We start from the raw sequence: 17,567 nt of genomic DNA on the forward strand, positions 1-17,567 counted from the left end.
GTTTTGGTTTTAGGGTTTTTTGTTGAGGTTTTTTTTGTCTGCTTTCCCATGACCAATTAGCTGGCAGAAAAAGTTTGCATTATGCAGATATCTTAATTTCATGCATAATTTTTTCTTTTGTCCTTGCAGTTGTCATTATTCTGTTAGGTTCAATGGTCTCACAGGTTGGTTACTTCTAAAATTGACTTCTCTTGCTGTTATTCTTCTATAACTGAAAGTCGAAACAGCTCAATGTAGCCTTTCCAGAATATGTGGCAAATTATAGTTTTAGAATACTGGCAATATGATTTATATGTTGTCAGTGGGAAGCAGACAACAAGTTATCGAGACCTACCTGCAGAAGTAAAGCTTTTTTTGTTTGTTGTTCCATTTTTCTCTCCTCTCTTTTGAAGAGCAGGAGAGAGCTGGAGTAAGGTAGATTGAACCAGGCAGGTATTTATAAGGGGAAAGCTGAAGGATTTTGTGAAATGGAGGCTTTTTGCAGCAAACATGGCAAGAGGGTTAAGTCCTATTTTATATAAGCTCAGAAACTTTATGTGGATTTTTTGATGCAAAACTGCAATGAATCTAGGTTAATTGACCTCTCTCAATGCCTTAAGCAGCTTCAAGATGTCAACAGCATACCAGTTGCCCAAAACTGAACTTTAAAAATACAATTTGATGATGTTGCACTTTGTAATCTTTTTTCATCTCCTTTTGATTTTATGTCTAGTGCTCAAATACAAGCTTCTTAATTAAAAAGCCCAACAATTAAAAAAGACCTAAATGAAGCATAATGAAAATGGAACTGACGATTTTTCTGATTTTTTTTTTATTTATTTTTTTTTAGCTGCCTAAAACAGACTGGTTTGAAGACTGCCTTTCTCTCTCATTTGGGACATTCTCCTTCTCTTTCCTTTTGAACACTATCTTGTCATTTTCCCAGCTTTGGCTCTTGGCTTATTCTTGAATAGCCTGGTTTTGCAAGATAAGAGTAAATTCAGAATGGTTAAATCTACTCTAAGTAGCTGACTTTGACATGAAGCTTGAAAGGCATATAAGTTCTACAGATCTATGCAAGTATATATAAATACTAGATCAAAAAACAACTGTAATCTCCTTTTCTGAATCAGAAGGTGTCAAAGCTACCAGTATTCCTTTTGCTTTGCCACTGTTCTCTAGTACTGACGACTTAAGAAATAACCTATTACTACTGTAATTTACTTCTGCACTTAGCTCAATCAGCACATCTCTGGAAGACACAGATGGCAGATTTAGTTTAAAAACCAAAAATGCTGCAGGTCTTACTGTCATGCCACATGGTAGAAAATTTTCTGCCATTTTTCTTCATGCTGTAGTGTGTTATACTTGCATGCAATATTGAAAATACCTAATTAAGATGAGGCAGTATCACAGTTAAGTGGTTATTACCTGGCTATTTACTGTATTTCTGACTCTTCCGAAAAGTGGGGCGTAGAGGAACATTCCCTGCCACCATCACTCTGGAGACTTGCTTAATGAACAAAGCAAGTCCATCTTAACTATGGCATTTATGACTTTCAGGACTCCAGTTTTGAAATTTAGCATTCTTTTGATAGTCTGTTTATTTGTGATTTTAATTAGAACAAGGTAAAAGAAATGGCAGTTAACAAATTGAATGACACTGTTTTTTAATAATGCTGTTTTTGCATTTAGGAAGGAACCTCGGCAGTAGAGAACTTGAATGAAATGCAGTGCATGTGGTTTCAGACAGAATGTGCCCAAGCTTACAAAGCAATGAACAAGTTTGGAGAAGCACTTAAGAAATGCCACGAAATTGAGAGAGTATGTATCTAGTTAAACTGCCAACCTTAGAAAACACTAGCTTATAAGTTTACCATGCTAATATGTTTCCTTTCTGAGCAGTAAGAGTATGCTTCAAATAGCTTCAGGAGAGACTTTGCTTCATGCTGGCTACTGACAAGTCGATGAAATTACATTTCCCCTTAAAAATGCCGTTGTAAACTGTATTTTTAAAAGATTATATAAAAGTCACTTGAAGAGCCAGGAAAGAATAGAAAACTCAGAAATATTCATAATTTTGGCAGGGTACAGACAAAATAGGTATTGGGTGTGGACCAATAGTATAGATACTTTTAAGTCCAAAAGGGACATTGGTGAGCTGGCTAACCCACCCTTAAAGTAAAGGAAAGATGTCACCTTGGTTATTGTTAAACCACTGTATTTTAGAAGGAGAGAATAAATGCGGAAAAATCATTGAAACTTCTTAAAGTAGAAATAGTATTCAAAATGGAGGGATACTTGCACATTAAATGCAGACCCATAGTGAGGCAAACAAAAAATCGGATGCACAACTTCTGAAAAATTAAAAAAGAATATTTTTTTTAACAGGGTCTACAAAAAAGACCAGAAAGCTGAGAGTGTAAATGAAGTGCTTAAAGATGAAGACTTAGTAGGAAGCTATGCCTCTTTGCAAATAGAGAGGTTTAAGGAGATTTCAACACCGATGCTTTTCCGCAGAGGGGACTAGTCTGTGGAATATTCCTAGATTAGAACAAATCTACAGTGTGATTTGCCAGGACCATATTGCGTTCACACAAATGCTTTAAGCTTGTGTAAAATCCTTTAAAAGAATTTGTGTGAGAAACTGCTAGTTTTGTAAATTGTCTTGGGTACCAGAAGAGGTCAGAAAATGAAGAGCTGACTTAGCGACTTAATTCCTTAGAATAATTTTTAGGGTGGGCTATGTTTAATTTATTTATTTGATTAATTGATTGAAGGTGTAATAAAGATCAAAAATGAGATAAATATGTTATTTGCAGAAACCATCAACAAAGCTTTTGTAAGATAAAGCAGTGCCTCTTACATCTTTTAGAGGTGCTAGTTATGCTTAAGGCAGTCTAGTTGATAAAATGTGTTCTGGATTTCAGAAACACTTTTGATGTCATCGTTCATGTTGTGAAGGATCTAAACTGCCTCAGAAAAAGAAGGGAAGTTGATCTCATGGATTTAATAGCTGGTTCTTGTCCCTGTCTTGTAGGACCCAATACCTAGCTTTTAGAAAAGGAGTTTACCATGGAGATTACCAAGGCATCTCTCTAGGGTCCCCATTGTTTGATATATCAATAAATGACCACAGAAAGGGAGTGAATAGTGCAAGGACAGCACTTGCTGCTGATGTAACATGATTAAAACCTGGCTGCAGGAAGTTGCAGAGAAGGCTGTCTCAATATTAAATAATAAAATGACACATGAAGTGTAATGACCAACAGTATAGTTGGTAAAGGAGGGACAAGAATTCTCTGCCTGTGCATAAGTAATAAAAGTTCTGATATGAATTACTGCTGCTCAGGGAAGAAATTGTAGAAACCATTATAGACAGTACTGCAAAATCTACTGTGGTCTTGTAGAGCAGCAATCGAAAGGACGGTGTTGGGAGTTATGTGACTAGAGAAGGAGCACTTTTCTTCCGTTACATAAATATTGTACTGTTTACTACATCTAAATATCAAACCTCCTTAAATATGTGCTAGTAAAATACATGCCATAGAGTAACTTGCACATAAAGAGAGTGCAGTTAGTTTGTCATGCTTACTATTTTATTCTCAGCTTTGACAAGCAACAACTGAGTTTAGGATGAAGTTGTATGAGATAAGTACATGGAAAAGTTGAAGAGGGGAATGACTTTTCACTGCTTCTCAAACAAAAACAAGGGGACATCAGGTGACAGTGAGGAAGCAGATCTTGAACAAAAGGAAGTACTTTCTCACAACACATGATTTAAGTGTGAAATTCATTGCCACAATATTTAGTGGAAATGACTTCATTCTGGGAGGGTTTTGTGAATTCAAGTTTTTAAAAGTCAAGGTGTGTTTGTCAAAGAGCAGGCTTTTGCTAAATTTTTCCCTTGGGGAGAGCGTATTAGAAAAAGTCACGGTTAGTATCTGACTGTTAGTACTTGCTAAATAATGTTATGTTGTGTTAGCATTTTGTAGAAATCACGGATGACCAGTTTGACTTTCACACTTACTGTATGAGGAAGATCACCCTTAGGTCTTATGTGGACTTGTTAAAGCTAGAAGATATACTTCGACAACATCCATTCTACTTCAAAGCAGCACGAATTGCCATAGAAATATATTTGAAACTTCATGATAATCCCTTAACAGATGAAAATAAAGAACACGAGGCTGATACAGGTATTCAACCATTGGGATTTATTAAATATGCTGTTTCACTAATTAGTGTATTTTTGTAATGAATATCCAGCATATACTTGTCGACAGTAGTAGCCAATGAGTTTTGTCACAACTCAAAGTAGGCAAATTGTAACTTGGCCTTCATGTAAAAGTAGATGTTCTGCTGAAAGTTAAACTAATACTTTTTTTTTTTTAAATTTTGGTTATTAAAAAACAATTATGGTTTTTGTACTGATAGTTGTAATTCTTAAGTTAAAAACATGTTTGTGTTATGGACTTGCTGAGAAAATACGGGATTCTCATGTCTGTTGGTCCATGAAATAACAGATTGAAGCAAGTGGGTTTAGAAGTAGCTCCTTCTAAGCATTTTATCAGTATGCAAAAATTTGACTAGGTAGCAACTTAAATATTATCATCTCTTGCTTCTGACATAAAAACAGTGCTTAAATCTATCAATTTCTTATTTTGTTTTGGGTTTTTTCTCCTCTGATTGGTGAGCAGTTTAAGTGATTATGGCTTGGGGCACCTCAAATGGTGTGAATAGAGGTTGTTGACTCCTTCAAGAGGAATTTAAGTTTTAAGATTTCTTATCTCAGTTCATTTGTGTGGCTTCAGGTTCAAATTAAGACAAGTAGAAGTGTAATAGAATTTCTTTTAGCCACTTTTGGATGTGTTTTAAATTAATTCTACATGCATTAATTGGAGGGAGGAGAGAATCTCAATATGAATCAAATGTAGGGTGACTGTGGGGCATTAAAAGCAAAACTGGAAGTGTCTATGCCATAGTGTGACTATTTCACCTAGGTTTTGTTAGAATATTTAATTACTACATTAAACATAATGTGTAATGCAGAAGGAATAAATCAGTGTGTGTTGCTGTGCACTTTTACTCCTAGCAGTGGAATTGTGAAGTAATGCAGTAATTACTTTTTCCTGCATTCAGCATGTTGTACTATTGTTCTAATTCCTGTTGCCATGATTTCACAAAGAAATTTGTGCATTATGAAGCAGTGGCGTAGACTATAAAATAGTCTGTCAATGGTAAATAAGCTTTTACAAATGCAATGGCAGCATTACTAGTCAGTAGATTTTAAAAAGTTGATGGTATCTGACAACTCTTTGAGACTGTTAATATTAGACATGAACGTTGTCTGATTTTGCTCTTTGTGTGTGTACAGCAAATATGTCTGACAAAGAGCTAAAGAAGCTACGAAATAAGCAGAGAAGAGCGCAAAAGAAAGCACAGCTGGAGGAGGAGAAGAAGAATGCTGAGAAAGAGAAGCAACAGAGGAATCAGAAAAAGAAGAAAGATGATGATGATGAAGAAATTGGAGGACCGAAAGAAGAACTTATCCCTGAGAAATTGGCAAAGGTGCTTACAAATGTAATAGTAAAGTCGTAGAATTTTCTAGCAAAGTTACAGTGAGCACACGTAAAATTTGAAAGTCATTCGGATAACTTGTTTATTTTTTTGTATGGCTTCTTTTCACAGTCATAATTTTAAAAAGAATTCTAGGAATAGTTTTTTGGATATACTGTCAGTAATGTGATAAAATCACAGCTTTTGTGCGTAGTTCTCAAAGGCAGCAATTGAAGTCATAGACATTTGCTACAGGTGGAATTATCTTCATGTGTGTATTGCACTAACTTGTTGATTATACCCTATTTCTAGTTGATCGGATGGAAGTCTTTCTATTCTATATGTAAGGTGATTATCATTCACTCTCTATGTCCCATAATTCTTTTTTATTAAGCATAGACAACCTGTGAGAGAGGAGACATTGAAACACTGAATGTTTTAACAGCATTTGTTTTGAAGTGGGGGAAGGACAAAGCAGCTGTTTGGAAATAGCAGTAGACTAGACTGAAATGGATTTTGAGGTCTGCATTAATAACTGTAGAGATACATATAAAGGGTAGGTGATCTAGAAGACTCTTCCTGTGCTTAAAGTTGTACCTGTAAGGAGCAAGAAAACATCTGAGAAGTATTGGGAAATACAGTAAAAAAATATAGACTGGAAAAATTAATTTATAGTAATAGTAGTATAGTATCCAAGTACTTAGAGTTGCAGTATTTGGTATTTTTACATTACACATAGAATGAATACTGCTGGCACTTTAGGGCATGAGATTTGAAAGCCGAGACTGGACTTTACTCTGTAGCCAGGAAGAAAATTACTTCAAAAACTCAACTAGTCATTTAAGAATACTGAAGGTATTCTCACTGTTTAGCTCACTGATTGGAAGAAGCAGGGCTCTAAATTGCAGTGCTAGTTAAGATTGAAATGGTTGCAATGGCATGTATTGAAACGGAGTTCTGGATTAGAGGGATGTAATTTGATATCCTAGGGAAATCTAGGCAGTCCCCAAGATTATAGGGAGTAGTTGCAGCTGTGTAGAACCATAGAATCATTAAGGTCGGAAGAGACTTCTAAGATCATCAAGTCCAACTGTCAACCTACCACCACCATGCCCACTAAGCCACATCCTGAAGTGTCACATCCACACACTTTTTGAACACCACAAAAAGGGATGGTGACTCCACCACTTCCCTCTGCAACCTGTTCCAGTATTTGACCAGTCTTTATAATGCATTCATTTGGCAAATCTTCCCTAGTTATATTCCAGATTTAAAGCCGGAATCATGATGTTTACACTTCCAAACTCAGTTGGTTCCCAGTGCCAGAAGACCATTTCTGACATAATTGGTCACTTAACGAACAATTTTCCTGAAACAGTTGCCGCTAGACTTCTTAGGTGGATATGTAGCTTTGGTGTTAAAGTCATAGCTTTGAGAACTGTTTTATTATAGGTTCCAAATGGTTTAAGGGTACAGTCATGACATATGCAAACTCAAAACATCACATATAAATGATGCAACTTTTTAAATGAAAGCTGCTGTAGTACATGGTTAGCAGGAACTCCTCAAAGTGTCCATCATTGTCTTCAACTCAGTTATTTGCAATTAAGTGTATTGTTTCAACATTACTAAATAATTATTGACAGACAATTAAATTTTGTATCTGATTCTTAGAGTAGCTTATGTTCATAAAAATGTAAATATGAAAGACAACAGACAGTTCTTGTTAGAATTATCCCTCACCTGTTGATGCAAGAGATTTGTCTGTAAACAATACTGGCACAGAATTAATTTGTGTTAAAGCTGTCCATTTACTGGATTATACTAGGTAGCTAAGACTTGGAGACCACGATCAATACCTAGTTACTTCAAGCTTCCTGTTATTATCTTGGCTGGGAATGTTGTCATGACCTGGCAGCTTTCAGGAACCTGTCTGGAGCTCACAGGACAAGACTGTCATGGCCATAGCATAGTCATTTACCAACATCTCAGGCCCATGTGTAGATGGGCATGGAGAGCCATACTACCCATCACAATGCAGGTTCAGCTGCAGTTGTGTTTACTACTGATGTATGATAGAAAGCAGAGACTTATTTCTCTAGTAAAATGTGAGTTTTAATCATCACAAAACAGGTTTTTTAGTGACATGTGTGAGTTTAGACACAGTATGTGTTTAGACGCTAATAGTGAAAGATGCAAAATGTGTAACACACAGAGATTCTAAGCATCTTAAGCATTGCCTTATGAGAGTAACTCTCTGATATGATTCGGAAATAGCTAATTCTGTTGTTGTAGTGTTATTAGCTTTAAGCTTTGCAACTTAGTTGTGTATCGTTTCCTTGAATCTGTAGGTTGAAGCACCTTTGGAAGAAGCCATTAAATTTTTAACACCCCTGAAGAATTTAGTGAAGAACAAAATAGAGACGCATCTTTTTGCCTTTGAGATTTATTTTCGAAAAGGTAGGTGAGAAAACTAATGAGAGAAAGCAATTTGCAGTTCATAAAGATGTATGCTAGAATTTAAGCAAAAATGATTGATGAGGAGTCAGTCCCTGTTGAGGCACATAACTTTGCATTGGACTGATACCCCAACCATGAGCAGTCTGTGAAGAACCAAATCTTGAATGTTTGGTGATTATCTACTGTCTTCGCTGTGTTTATATCTATAAGCAGTGAGACTGTAGAGTTGATTCTCCCAGCCTGCATTTGCCCTAGTTATTTTTTTTGTATCTATAGTTGGCAGAAGTTCAAGTTGTAAATAAGTTGTGTGCAGTTGCTAATGTGAACTGGTCTATTGAAGTACGTGACTTTTTAACAGGCTTAATTCACTGGTTAAATGAACACATTAGAAAAAATGGCTGTTGCAGTACACTCAGCTGTAATTTCTTCTGATAGTTCTAATTTCAGACACTAAATGCTCCTGCAACATAATGCAATGAGTTCCAGACGCAGAGTTTTGACCATTTGCAAATACTTCTTTTCCAGAGAAGTTCCTTCTGATGCTTCAGTCTGTGAAGAGAGCCTTTGCTATTGATTCTAGTCATCCTTGGCTTCATGAGTGTATGATTCATCTCTTCAGCAGTGGTATGTATCTGTTTGATAAGACATCTGTATATGCTTCCAGATGATGCCTAACTTGCATACAGTCATTGATTTTTAGTTTATAGACTGTTAGCACAATTAATTAAAAGTAGTTAATACCCGTATTAGAAAGCTTTTTTAAATAACTGATTCATGCTAAAACTAGGTATGTTTGTTACAACTGCAGCTGGATTTAGCAGTTATTCCAACAGGTATCAGTAAGTATTTTTAAGACTGCGAGTAGTATGGTGAACCCCTGAAAGAGTGAGTGAAGAAATGGAAGCTGAAGAGTGAGGAATCTGGCTTTTCTGCTGGCAGCCTGTGTCAGTGTGTGAGGAGAAGGCTTAGAATTGCATCCTTTTTCTTAGAAGGTTGGAAGGAGTCTCTCCCTTCCTTTGCCCCAGAGGTCACCCTTCCTTTTGATGGCTACACACTAGATACATTTAAGAACAGACTTCTATGACCTCAATCTTTGAGGCTAATAGATTGTAATCAGTAAGGGTTAGAATGTACTAGAGTAAAGAGGTTTTGGCTTTTTCTAAGCATCAGAAAAATGTCACAGTTAAGCTTTTTCCAACCAGATCCAGTTATTTACCTTGTCAAATTTCATGTATCTTCCTTTGAGGTTTGGTTTGGTTTTGTTTTTCAATTATATTAATAATATATAAACATCACATCTTAAATGAATAAAGTAGAATTTACTGTGATTACCTGTGCTTACTTCTATTAACTTATTTTTTTCCAACTCAATAGTATCTGAAAGTAAAGATCTGCCTGATGCAGTTAGAACAGTGTTAAACCAAGAAATGAACCGGCTTTTTGGAGCAACTAATCCAAAGAACTTCAATGAAGCTTTCCTTAAAAAGCACTATGACTCAGTACCACATAGGTTGTCAGGTATTTTGCCTTTATCCTTTTCTTCTACATGCTTCTGTGTTTTCTGTGCTTATCTAGTGGCATCTCAGTATCAGCACCAGTGAAAAATCACTCTTTCAATCAGGAATGCTTTTCTTCTATTTGTTTGTTGTGTTGTGACAACATGAGCACCAGGTTGCTTGTGGTTTTCTTTATTTTTTTTTCTATATGCTGCTAAAATACAAATTTTTGGATCTCTGCCTTATTTTCATTTCTGATGCGTGCTGAATGTATTATAAGACTGTATTTCATGCATCTGTGAAATAGTTAATGTGAGCTATGGTAAGCGAATTAGTATTTCTGAGTAACAAAGGTTTTTTTGGTGCATGTATCTGAAGAGGCTGACTGCCAAAAGAAAGAAATGTGCTGAGTGCTCAGCAAGCCAGGTAACACCCGGAGCTATTGGCATGCCTGACAAGAGGAGCTTAGATGGTGCTGGTGGCCTGTCACAAAAGGCTGTCTGTCAATAGTGACCACATACTACAGTGGGTGTCACAGTACTGTGTGGAAAGCAGGACACAAACCACCCAGAGGAGTGGTGTTACTGTTACGGCTCAGTCTGGGCTCAGACCTGGCCACAAAAAGCAGTGAGTTTATTCTCTGCATCTTTTCTGGTGTCGAATTCATTCAACTACATCTGTGCTGTGGGACTCGGAACTGTGTCCTGACACCATATTATAGCGAGAGCTCTGTACACACACTTCTTCTGTGCTGTGCACACCTTCTGTGTGAAAGAGAAGTGTGAGCAGTGGCGCTGCAGGGAACTGTGGTGTGTTGCAGCAGGTCTGGTTTGTTATCTTCACTGGTTGAGATTCCACGGTACACTGCAAAATGCTCCTACCCTGCAGTATAGACAAGGCCTAGTCATTTTAGTGCTTTGTCTGTCATTGAATAGGAGACTTAAAGCTATCCTTCTGCTTTCTCAAATGTCAAGCTTTAATGCTCCAAGTGGTCCCATTTTGAACTACTGCTGTAGAGTTCAGTATTCCCTTTTAATCATCTCTGGTTTATGTTTGTATATAAGATGTTTTTGGTCATCCACTGGGTGATGAACTTTATTTTTTCTTCCTGTAGCTGCCAAAATGATGTACTATTTAGATCCTTGCAGTCAGAAGAGAGCAGTGGAGCTGGCAATGACCCTGGATGAATCCCTCATTAACAGAAATCTTCAGGTAACAGATATTTATAAATTGTAAACAACAACTTCTGGTATAGCTATGGAAGATTTTGCAGATTACGGAGATAAGAGGAAGCTGAAATAATTGCTGTGCCTTATGGTAAGGAGGTTGGGTTGCCATGTGAGAGAAAGGGATATCAGCTTCATCTGAACTGTAATCTTTAATGGCCTTTTCACACATTTATAAATTAATTTAGTTTTGTCATAACACGGAAATAGCTAGTTAGCAGCAGAAACCATGTTAGTGCTGCAGGTAATGGGAAAGCTTGTTAAACACAAGGGGAATTCACATGGCAAAAGATGCTAAAGCTCCCCAGTAAGAAAAGGTTGTAGTCTGTCCAAGCATTAGCTGTTACACAAGCACCTGTTCACAAGAAGAAGATTGACTTGGAAGTGGCTCAGACTGTGAAGGCTTTTCATATTCATCCCCCTGCAAGTGATGTGAATTACCTTCGTTTTAATGAAATTTTAGCTTTAGTATGTAGTTAAGTAAAAAAATTCATCAAATTTGGAAACTGCTCCATTCTGGTGGTCATGGAATAATCTCCCTGTGCCACTGCTGCCGTGTCCCTTTTCCCACTCCTCCACCTTTATCTGGGAAGGCTATCAGTTCTGACTTGCAATTCAAAGTATTTCAGAGAAGGTAGGTTATTTACTATCTTCATATCTTTCTTATAAAGAACTAATAAAAATGTTTTGGTTTTTTCTTTCCATGACTCCACACTGGCAAAACCTTACCTAACAAAGCAGAGAAGGAATAAAACCTTCATCCCTTTTTCTTTAGTCTTTTCTAAACTATTTCTGTATCCCAGTCAAAGAATTTCCTTTGGCATTACTCTGAAAGTGTCCAGCACATTTAAATCAGGTATTCAAGAGATTCTTGGCAGGCTGTGCAAACTTCAGGACATTTAGTTTCTCCCAGTTCCCCGGCATTTTATTTTTTTATTGTGCTCTTTATGTCTGGGGATTCAGGGATGGTTTTTTTTAGATCTATTCCAAGTAAAATTAGTGAACTTGTGAGTGAAAAAATCTGCGTTTTCTAAAAAACTCCCCTTTGGAAATGTACTGTTTTCAACAGAACTTAAATTGGGAAAGATTTTAAGTTCACAGTAGAGTTTTTAGACAAAACAGAGGGGAAAGAAAGACAAGAAAAGACAGTTTGCCATGATTTATGAACTTGCTTATGATGTTAAAGGATCAGATCCTTTATCTGATCTGGTATGGGACACAAACTCTTGTCTTTTGTATTCTAAGTACATATTTAGCAGTTTTTATAAACTATTTTCTTGTTTGGGGTTTTTTTGCTGCTGTTTCAGTAGTCTCAATAGAGATAGATTATCAATAGATTTAGAAAGAAAAAATTAAATTGCCTTCAACAGCATTGTTTTTGCCTTAATAGCTGCATGTTTTGCTTGAGAATGGGATTCTGGAAGTTGGACCAGGGAAAGTTTAAAATGTAACCAAAAATACTTGGCTGTTTTAAAGATGTTATGTCAGTGGGACTAAAAAAAGCATTTACTGAATCAGCAGAGTATAAAAATCATATGTGTGGCATTGTGATAAAACTGAAGAAAGTTCAGTTTAAGCATTCTTGGTGCCAAGATAAAGTAAGAGTTGGGATTCTACTGAACTTCTAGATTGGAAATTGAAAGTGTCCTAAAAAAAAGAATCTGAAGGAGTCAAGACATTCGTTGAAAGGCATTCTCATGTGCAAAGTGATCAATGTTACCATTACATCTCATTTTTAGTAAAGACCAGGCACACATTGCAGGCATAAATCTAGATATATTTGACCTTCTGTGGTTGCCAGGGTCATAAGGAGCTAATGTGAGGAAAAGGGGTTGTTGAAGAGAACTTCATAACCCCGTAGCAGGGGACAGAGCAGTTAATACACAGACTAAATACAAGGTATAGTACATGTCAGGGGAGTGGAAAAAAACTAGCTTACTATGCTAGTACTAGCATACATGACATAGAAGGATGTTAAATGCTGCTGGGCTTTAGTGAAGCTGAGTAGGTTGGTTTCTTGTGTTTGAAATGCAAGTTGAAACAAACTCAGGAAATCTCCTTTTTCTCTTCTAAATCACGAACAAAAATGGATATGAAACTGCAGATGTAGCTGAAGGATGTGATAATATCAGAATAATTTGGTTCGATTCACTAGTTATAGACACACTTCACTAAGTCACACATATCCTTAAATGTAAAAATGTTTTTACCAGAAATGTTACCACAACTAATTATGGTTATTCAGCCTGTACTATTTCTACATTTTAATTATACTCCACAGTTCTTCTAATTCTATCTGAAATCACATTCACAAAAGTTATTATTAGGAAATTATAGTATATATTCTGGATTTGTTGGGTTTAACTTGTGTATACTAAAATTCAATTGCTGAAATGTTCAGTGTATCCCAAGATTGGGGGGAGGCAAGTGAGAGGGACATGATGAACCACAAACCCAAAAACCACATTTAGTTGCAAGTAAGCATGGTTCTTGATTGCCAACTAGTAAGAATTTTTTTTCAGTTATTTATTTTAGAAAATAATGAACAGGTGACAAATTAGTGTTTTCATCTTTAGTCAAGATTTCTAGCTGGTTTTTAAATTCCTTTAAACTGCATTATTTTACATTAGACTACACTGGTGTTTCATGCTGTGTCTAGTTAGAAAAATGTCATTTGATATTGATAGGAACCTGAAAAAAACTACTTGGAATTTGTTTTCTTCATAGTATTATATTTCTGCTTTGTGATTGTTCAGGTCAATGTTTAAGAAACTGCAACACCTCTCTGTTTTCTCTTTAATTAGACTTGTATGGAGGTATTAGAAGCTTTATGTGATGGTAGCCTTGGAGACTGTAAAGAAGCATCTGAAACTTACAGAGCAAATTGTCATAAGCTTTTCCCTTATGCTTTGGCTTTCATGCCCCCTGGATATGAAGAGGATATGAAGATCACAGTTAATGGAGATAGTTCTGCAGAACCTGAAGAACTGGCCAATGAAATATGAACAACTTTATTGGAAAAAAATTACATTGGACCATATCTGGTGTATAATATTTTTGTCACGCACCTGCTGAATTGCTCTAACTTACAGAGAACGGAAGGAAAAAAAATGTTGCCTTCAAATAGTTTTACTTTTTTTATCCTGCTGACAAAGTATATATATAAAATATCTAACGTATTACTGGATATAGGTTGTTCGGTTTCTTAAAAATTAAAAGCTGCTAAAATTGAAGAAAAAAAAACTTTCTCCTTACCTACCTACCCATGTTTTTAAACTAATTTATATGAAATCTGGAGGCACGTAGCCCTCAGAGCAGGTGTGTGGCAGAAATATTACATTAAATTTGTCTTGTGAGATTACTGTTATCTCAGACAGCAGAAATGCTGTTTTAGCACTGGATTCTTTCACTGAGCACAAAGAGTTGATGGGGCTTTAGCATCTGACTGGTTTTGATACAGGGATGATTCTGTCCGTAGGAAGTATGCAATGTGAATCAGAATATACAGAGAAACCTGCAACATATGTGTTACGTTGTGGGTGCTGGGACATACAGATATCAAGCAGAATTAAGAAACATAGTGTGTTCAATAAGCTTGTTGTGTCTCTGAAATTCACTGTACACGATCAGTTTGGTGTTCTTGCACCACAGTTTTTAACCGAAGGAACCAGTTGAAACTCTCTCTTGGAATTAAACTCGGGGGTTGGGGTGGGGAGAATCATCATTGCTGTTCCTGAGATGAACCTATCGACATAGGTTGGCCAAACTTTTTAAAACTGTAATGCAAGAACCAAATAAAATTATGCACTGTGATGTGGCACCAACTAATTAGAAAGACAGCATGCATTTTTTACATAGAGTGAAAACAAAATGCGAACATACTATGGCTTGAAGTTGCAAAGAGGAGAACTCCTGACTACCATTTTGACTGATCAAGAGACTAATAGTTTAAAACCTCAGCAGGCCTTGTTCACGTTATGCAGAAAAAACAAAAAGTGCTGCAGTTTAGATACCTCTGGAACTTTTCCACAGTGTCACAGGTTTGTAATACTTGAAGCCCTACATTTCTAAGAATATATTTCTTGCTCAGTTGTTTCAGGCAAGCCCAAGACTTTGTAACTTTTAAGGGGCCCAAGATTTTTTTTCAATAACAGACCAGCTTCTTATTCCTGCAGTTACAGATGTAATTTCCTTTGTCAAACATAAGGTACCAAATATAATGCAATAAAACGTTTTGAAAAACAGTTGTGTGAATATTTAAACCAATCTCTGTTGTACTTTGAAAATGAATGGGTTCACTAGAGTGCAGCTCAGGGTTGGCTTACTGTGCTGTCCAGTTACGCTAATAATGTCACTGCTGACGAGTGGTTGTTGAGTATAAAGTGCAAATGCATTATATGTAAATACTGAATGTCTGGGAAGTCCTATAACGCAGAATGCTTTATTACTTGGCTTTTAAGTTCCACCAATGTTACGTTGGATTTTATTTTCCAAGTCAAGCTTCAGTCTACAAGTCTGCTGTGTTAATAATACAGATAAGTGCTCAAATGTGGGGTTTTTTTTTAATAGGCTCATCATATAAAACAGAGCAGAAAATAAACTACAGCTTATAAAGTGAGTGCCTTCTTTGCTGCAGGAGTTCAGTTACAGAGTATCTGTCATGTGGATACACAGCCTTCCTTTTCCACATCATGGAGTTCAGTGATTGACACATACAGTTAAGAAATCCAGGAAGACTTATTGGGGTTTGTAGTTTTCTAAGTGTCAGAAGAACAGGTTTTTGTTTCTTGTATATTCATCATCTCTTTATTTTCATGGTTAGACTATCCTTGTGTATGTTTGCAGTGTAGTTCATGTCAGAAATGTAAGTTGTATTGCTATATTTGTATATTTAATCTGCTGGGCTTTTAGGGACTAGAATACCTGTAGAGCCTTTAATTGACTCTGGTATTTATGTCTAGATCTCAGTCTTTTCTGCAGCCTGAGATACTTGGACTGCATGTCTTCTGCAACTACTGAAGATGGTTTAATCTTGCCTACACAACCTATGAGCTTTTGGCCTTGCCTCAGAGTATTGCTGCCGTTTCCTTGGCTTCTGATGCTTAGCTGGAGGCAGATGAGTGCTCACTCTTTTTAACAGATTGTGAATTGCATCAAGCAAATTGGTTTTTTCCAAATTCTTTTTTTGGGGTGCTTCCTATAAATTGGATTATTTCCTTTCTCGCTGCCTGTTTTTGTGTTTGAAGTGGATGAACTAAAAGCAAAAAGTTACTTGTTATCTTTCATTATGCAAGTGGGAAAGGATATTTCTGTGGGCCTTCCAGAAGTCTCTGTCTACACATTTGTTGTGATTTCCCCAAAGACACTTCTTTGTAACCTTGCTGAAAGGCATCCATAGTGCTTCAGAGATGAAGCTTTCAGATTAAAGAGGTTCCTCATCCCCTTCCAGAAGGCCGCAGCCTTAAGAAATGAAATTAAGTCAAGAGTTTGCCTGAAGAAGAAGGATCTTTAATTGATAAAGGAATTGTTATTCTTTCATCTTCGCATCTCTCCTGTTAGATGCCATGCTAACTTCTGAGGAAGAGTTTTTAAGAGCTGGAAATGAAGTTACAATCCAGTGCAATGAGTCTTGAGAATCAGTAGCAGAGGGCTGTGCCACAGCGAAAAGTTAACTTTGCATGCTGAGATCCAAAATTGTAATCATTGGTGCTCGGCTGTCAAAGCAGGTGAACAGGGATTGCAGTCATGGTCAGAGTGACCTAGAACATTGGTTTAATGACATGATTTGGTTCGATTCTTCATGATTTTCACTGGAGAAAGATGTTTTCACCATCAGTGGAGCCACTGGTGATGACATAGGCCATGGATATCTTTCCTGGGGAAAATAACGTTCAAACAACAAATTTTCCCTAGATTGAGACTGTAGATGGTATAAATGCACACTGCATAAAGCAATGCCAGATTCTGGAAGTAGTTGTTTGCCCGCCCCAAGATGATAGGGGCCTTTTCCATTTGGAGACCAGAGCATTCAGACATGTGGTATGTGTGAACAGACAGGTAAAATAGTCTCAAAATTATCTATTCAGTAGCTTGTTTTATTTCATTGCATCTTAAATGCCTTAAAAGTCTCTCTATTCTTCTACAGTTAGAGTTTTTTCCAGTAGCGGTCTTGATACTTCCATGTTCACAGAAGAAGAATCACATCCTGGTGTGTGTTGTGTCGGCCAGAATACGGAATGAAGTTTGTCACTCATTTTTTCCTACTAGCATAGGAAGAAAATTCACGTTTCCCAGAGAGCTCTCTAGGGCTAGATGAGGTACATTTATTTAGCCTATTAAGTCTTCCCTCAGTGTTCGCTTTGGTTTGCTTTTTTGGGTCTGGAGATGCTCCAGCTGTACAGTAGGCCCTGGGAGTTGTTGTAACACCTTATTCTTCAGCCAGATTGAGTTGTCATTTTATAGAAAGAAAATACCTATGAGAGTAGGGTGAAGTCAGGCCTAAGAAACCAGAGGTGCAAATACAATTTCAGTATCACGTGAGCAAGTTCAAACAGAAAAACTTAAGATCTTTGTCTAACATGATGCCTTTGAGGGTTTGAGCAACAGTGCCATCGTTCCTGCAGTGCTAGCATCCCATATGCCACAGTTGTGCTTTGAACGTGTGCCACTAATGCTAACTAAACCACCTGATATAATAATCCAGCTCAATATACCAGAATTAAGATGACTTTATTTTTCCCTTCTAATGATTGCTTTAAATGTTTTTCTAAGCATTCTGCACTGGGTAGCTAGCAAGCTTTGAAATCCTTTCCATCTTCCCCCTAAGAAAGTTTGCTCTAAAAATGCA

At 36.8% G+C, this 17,567-nt stretch overlaps 1 protein-coding gene across 1 annotated transcript in view; it reads left to right on the forward strand.

Moving 5' to 3' along the window:
* The window catches only part of NAA15 (N(alpha)-acetyltransferase 15, NatA auxiliary subunit), a gene marked incomplete at its 5' end in the record, with an annotated part of 37,777 nt that extends 22,813 nt beyond the window's left edge, over nt 1–14,964 (forward strand). Inside the window, 8 exons of the mRNA XM_010194480.1 lie at nt 1,675–1,803; nt 3,965–4,178; nt 5,357–5,550; nt 7,890–7,998; nt 8,524–8,622; nt 9,373–9,516; nt 10,609–10,706; nt 13,525–14,964. Of these exons, the coding sequence (XP_010192782.1) occupies nt 1,675–1,803; nt 3,965–4,178; nt 5,357–5,550; nt 7,890–7,998; nt 8,524–8,622; nt 9,373–9,516; nt 10,609–10,706; nt 13,525–13,725 (1,188 nt within the window). The remainder of the gene's footprint in view (nt 1–1,674; nt 1,804–3,964; nt 4,179–5,356; nt 5,551–7,889; nt 7,999–8,523; nt 8,623–9,372; nt 9,517–10,608; nt 10,707–13,524) is intronic.
* Nucleotides 14,965–17,567: the final 2,603 nt, after the last annotated feature.

This window comes from Mesitornis unicolor, unplaced genomic scaffold (assembly GCF_000695765.1).
Source record: "Mesitornis unicolor isolate BGI_N332 unplaced genomic scaffold, ASM69576v1 scaffold31540, whole genome shotgun sequence".
Lineage (NCBI taxonomy): Eukaryota > Metazoa > Chordata > Aves > Mesitornithiformes > Mesitornithidae > Mesitornis > Mesitornis unicolor.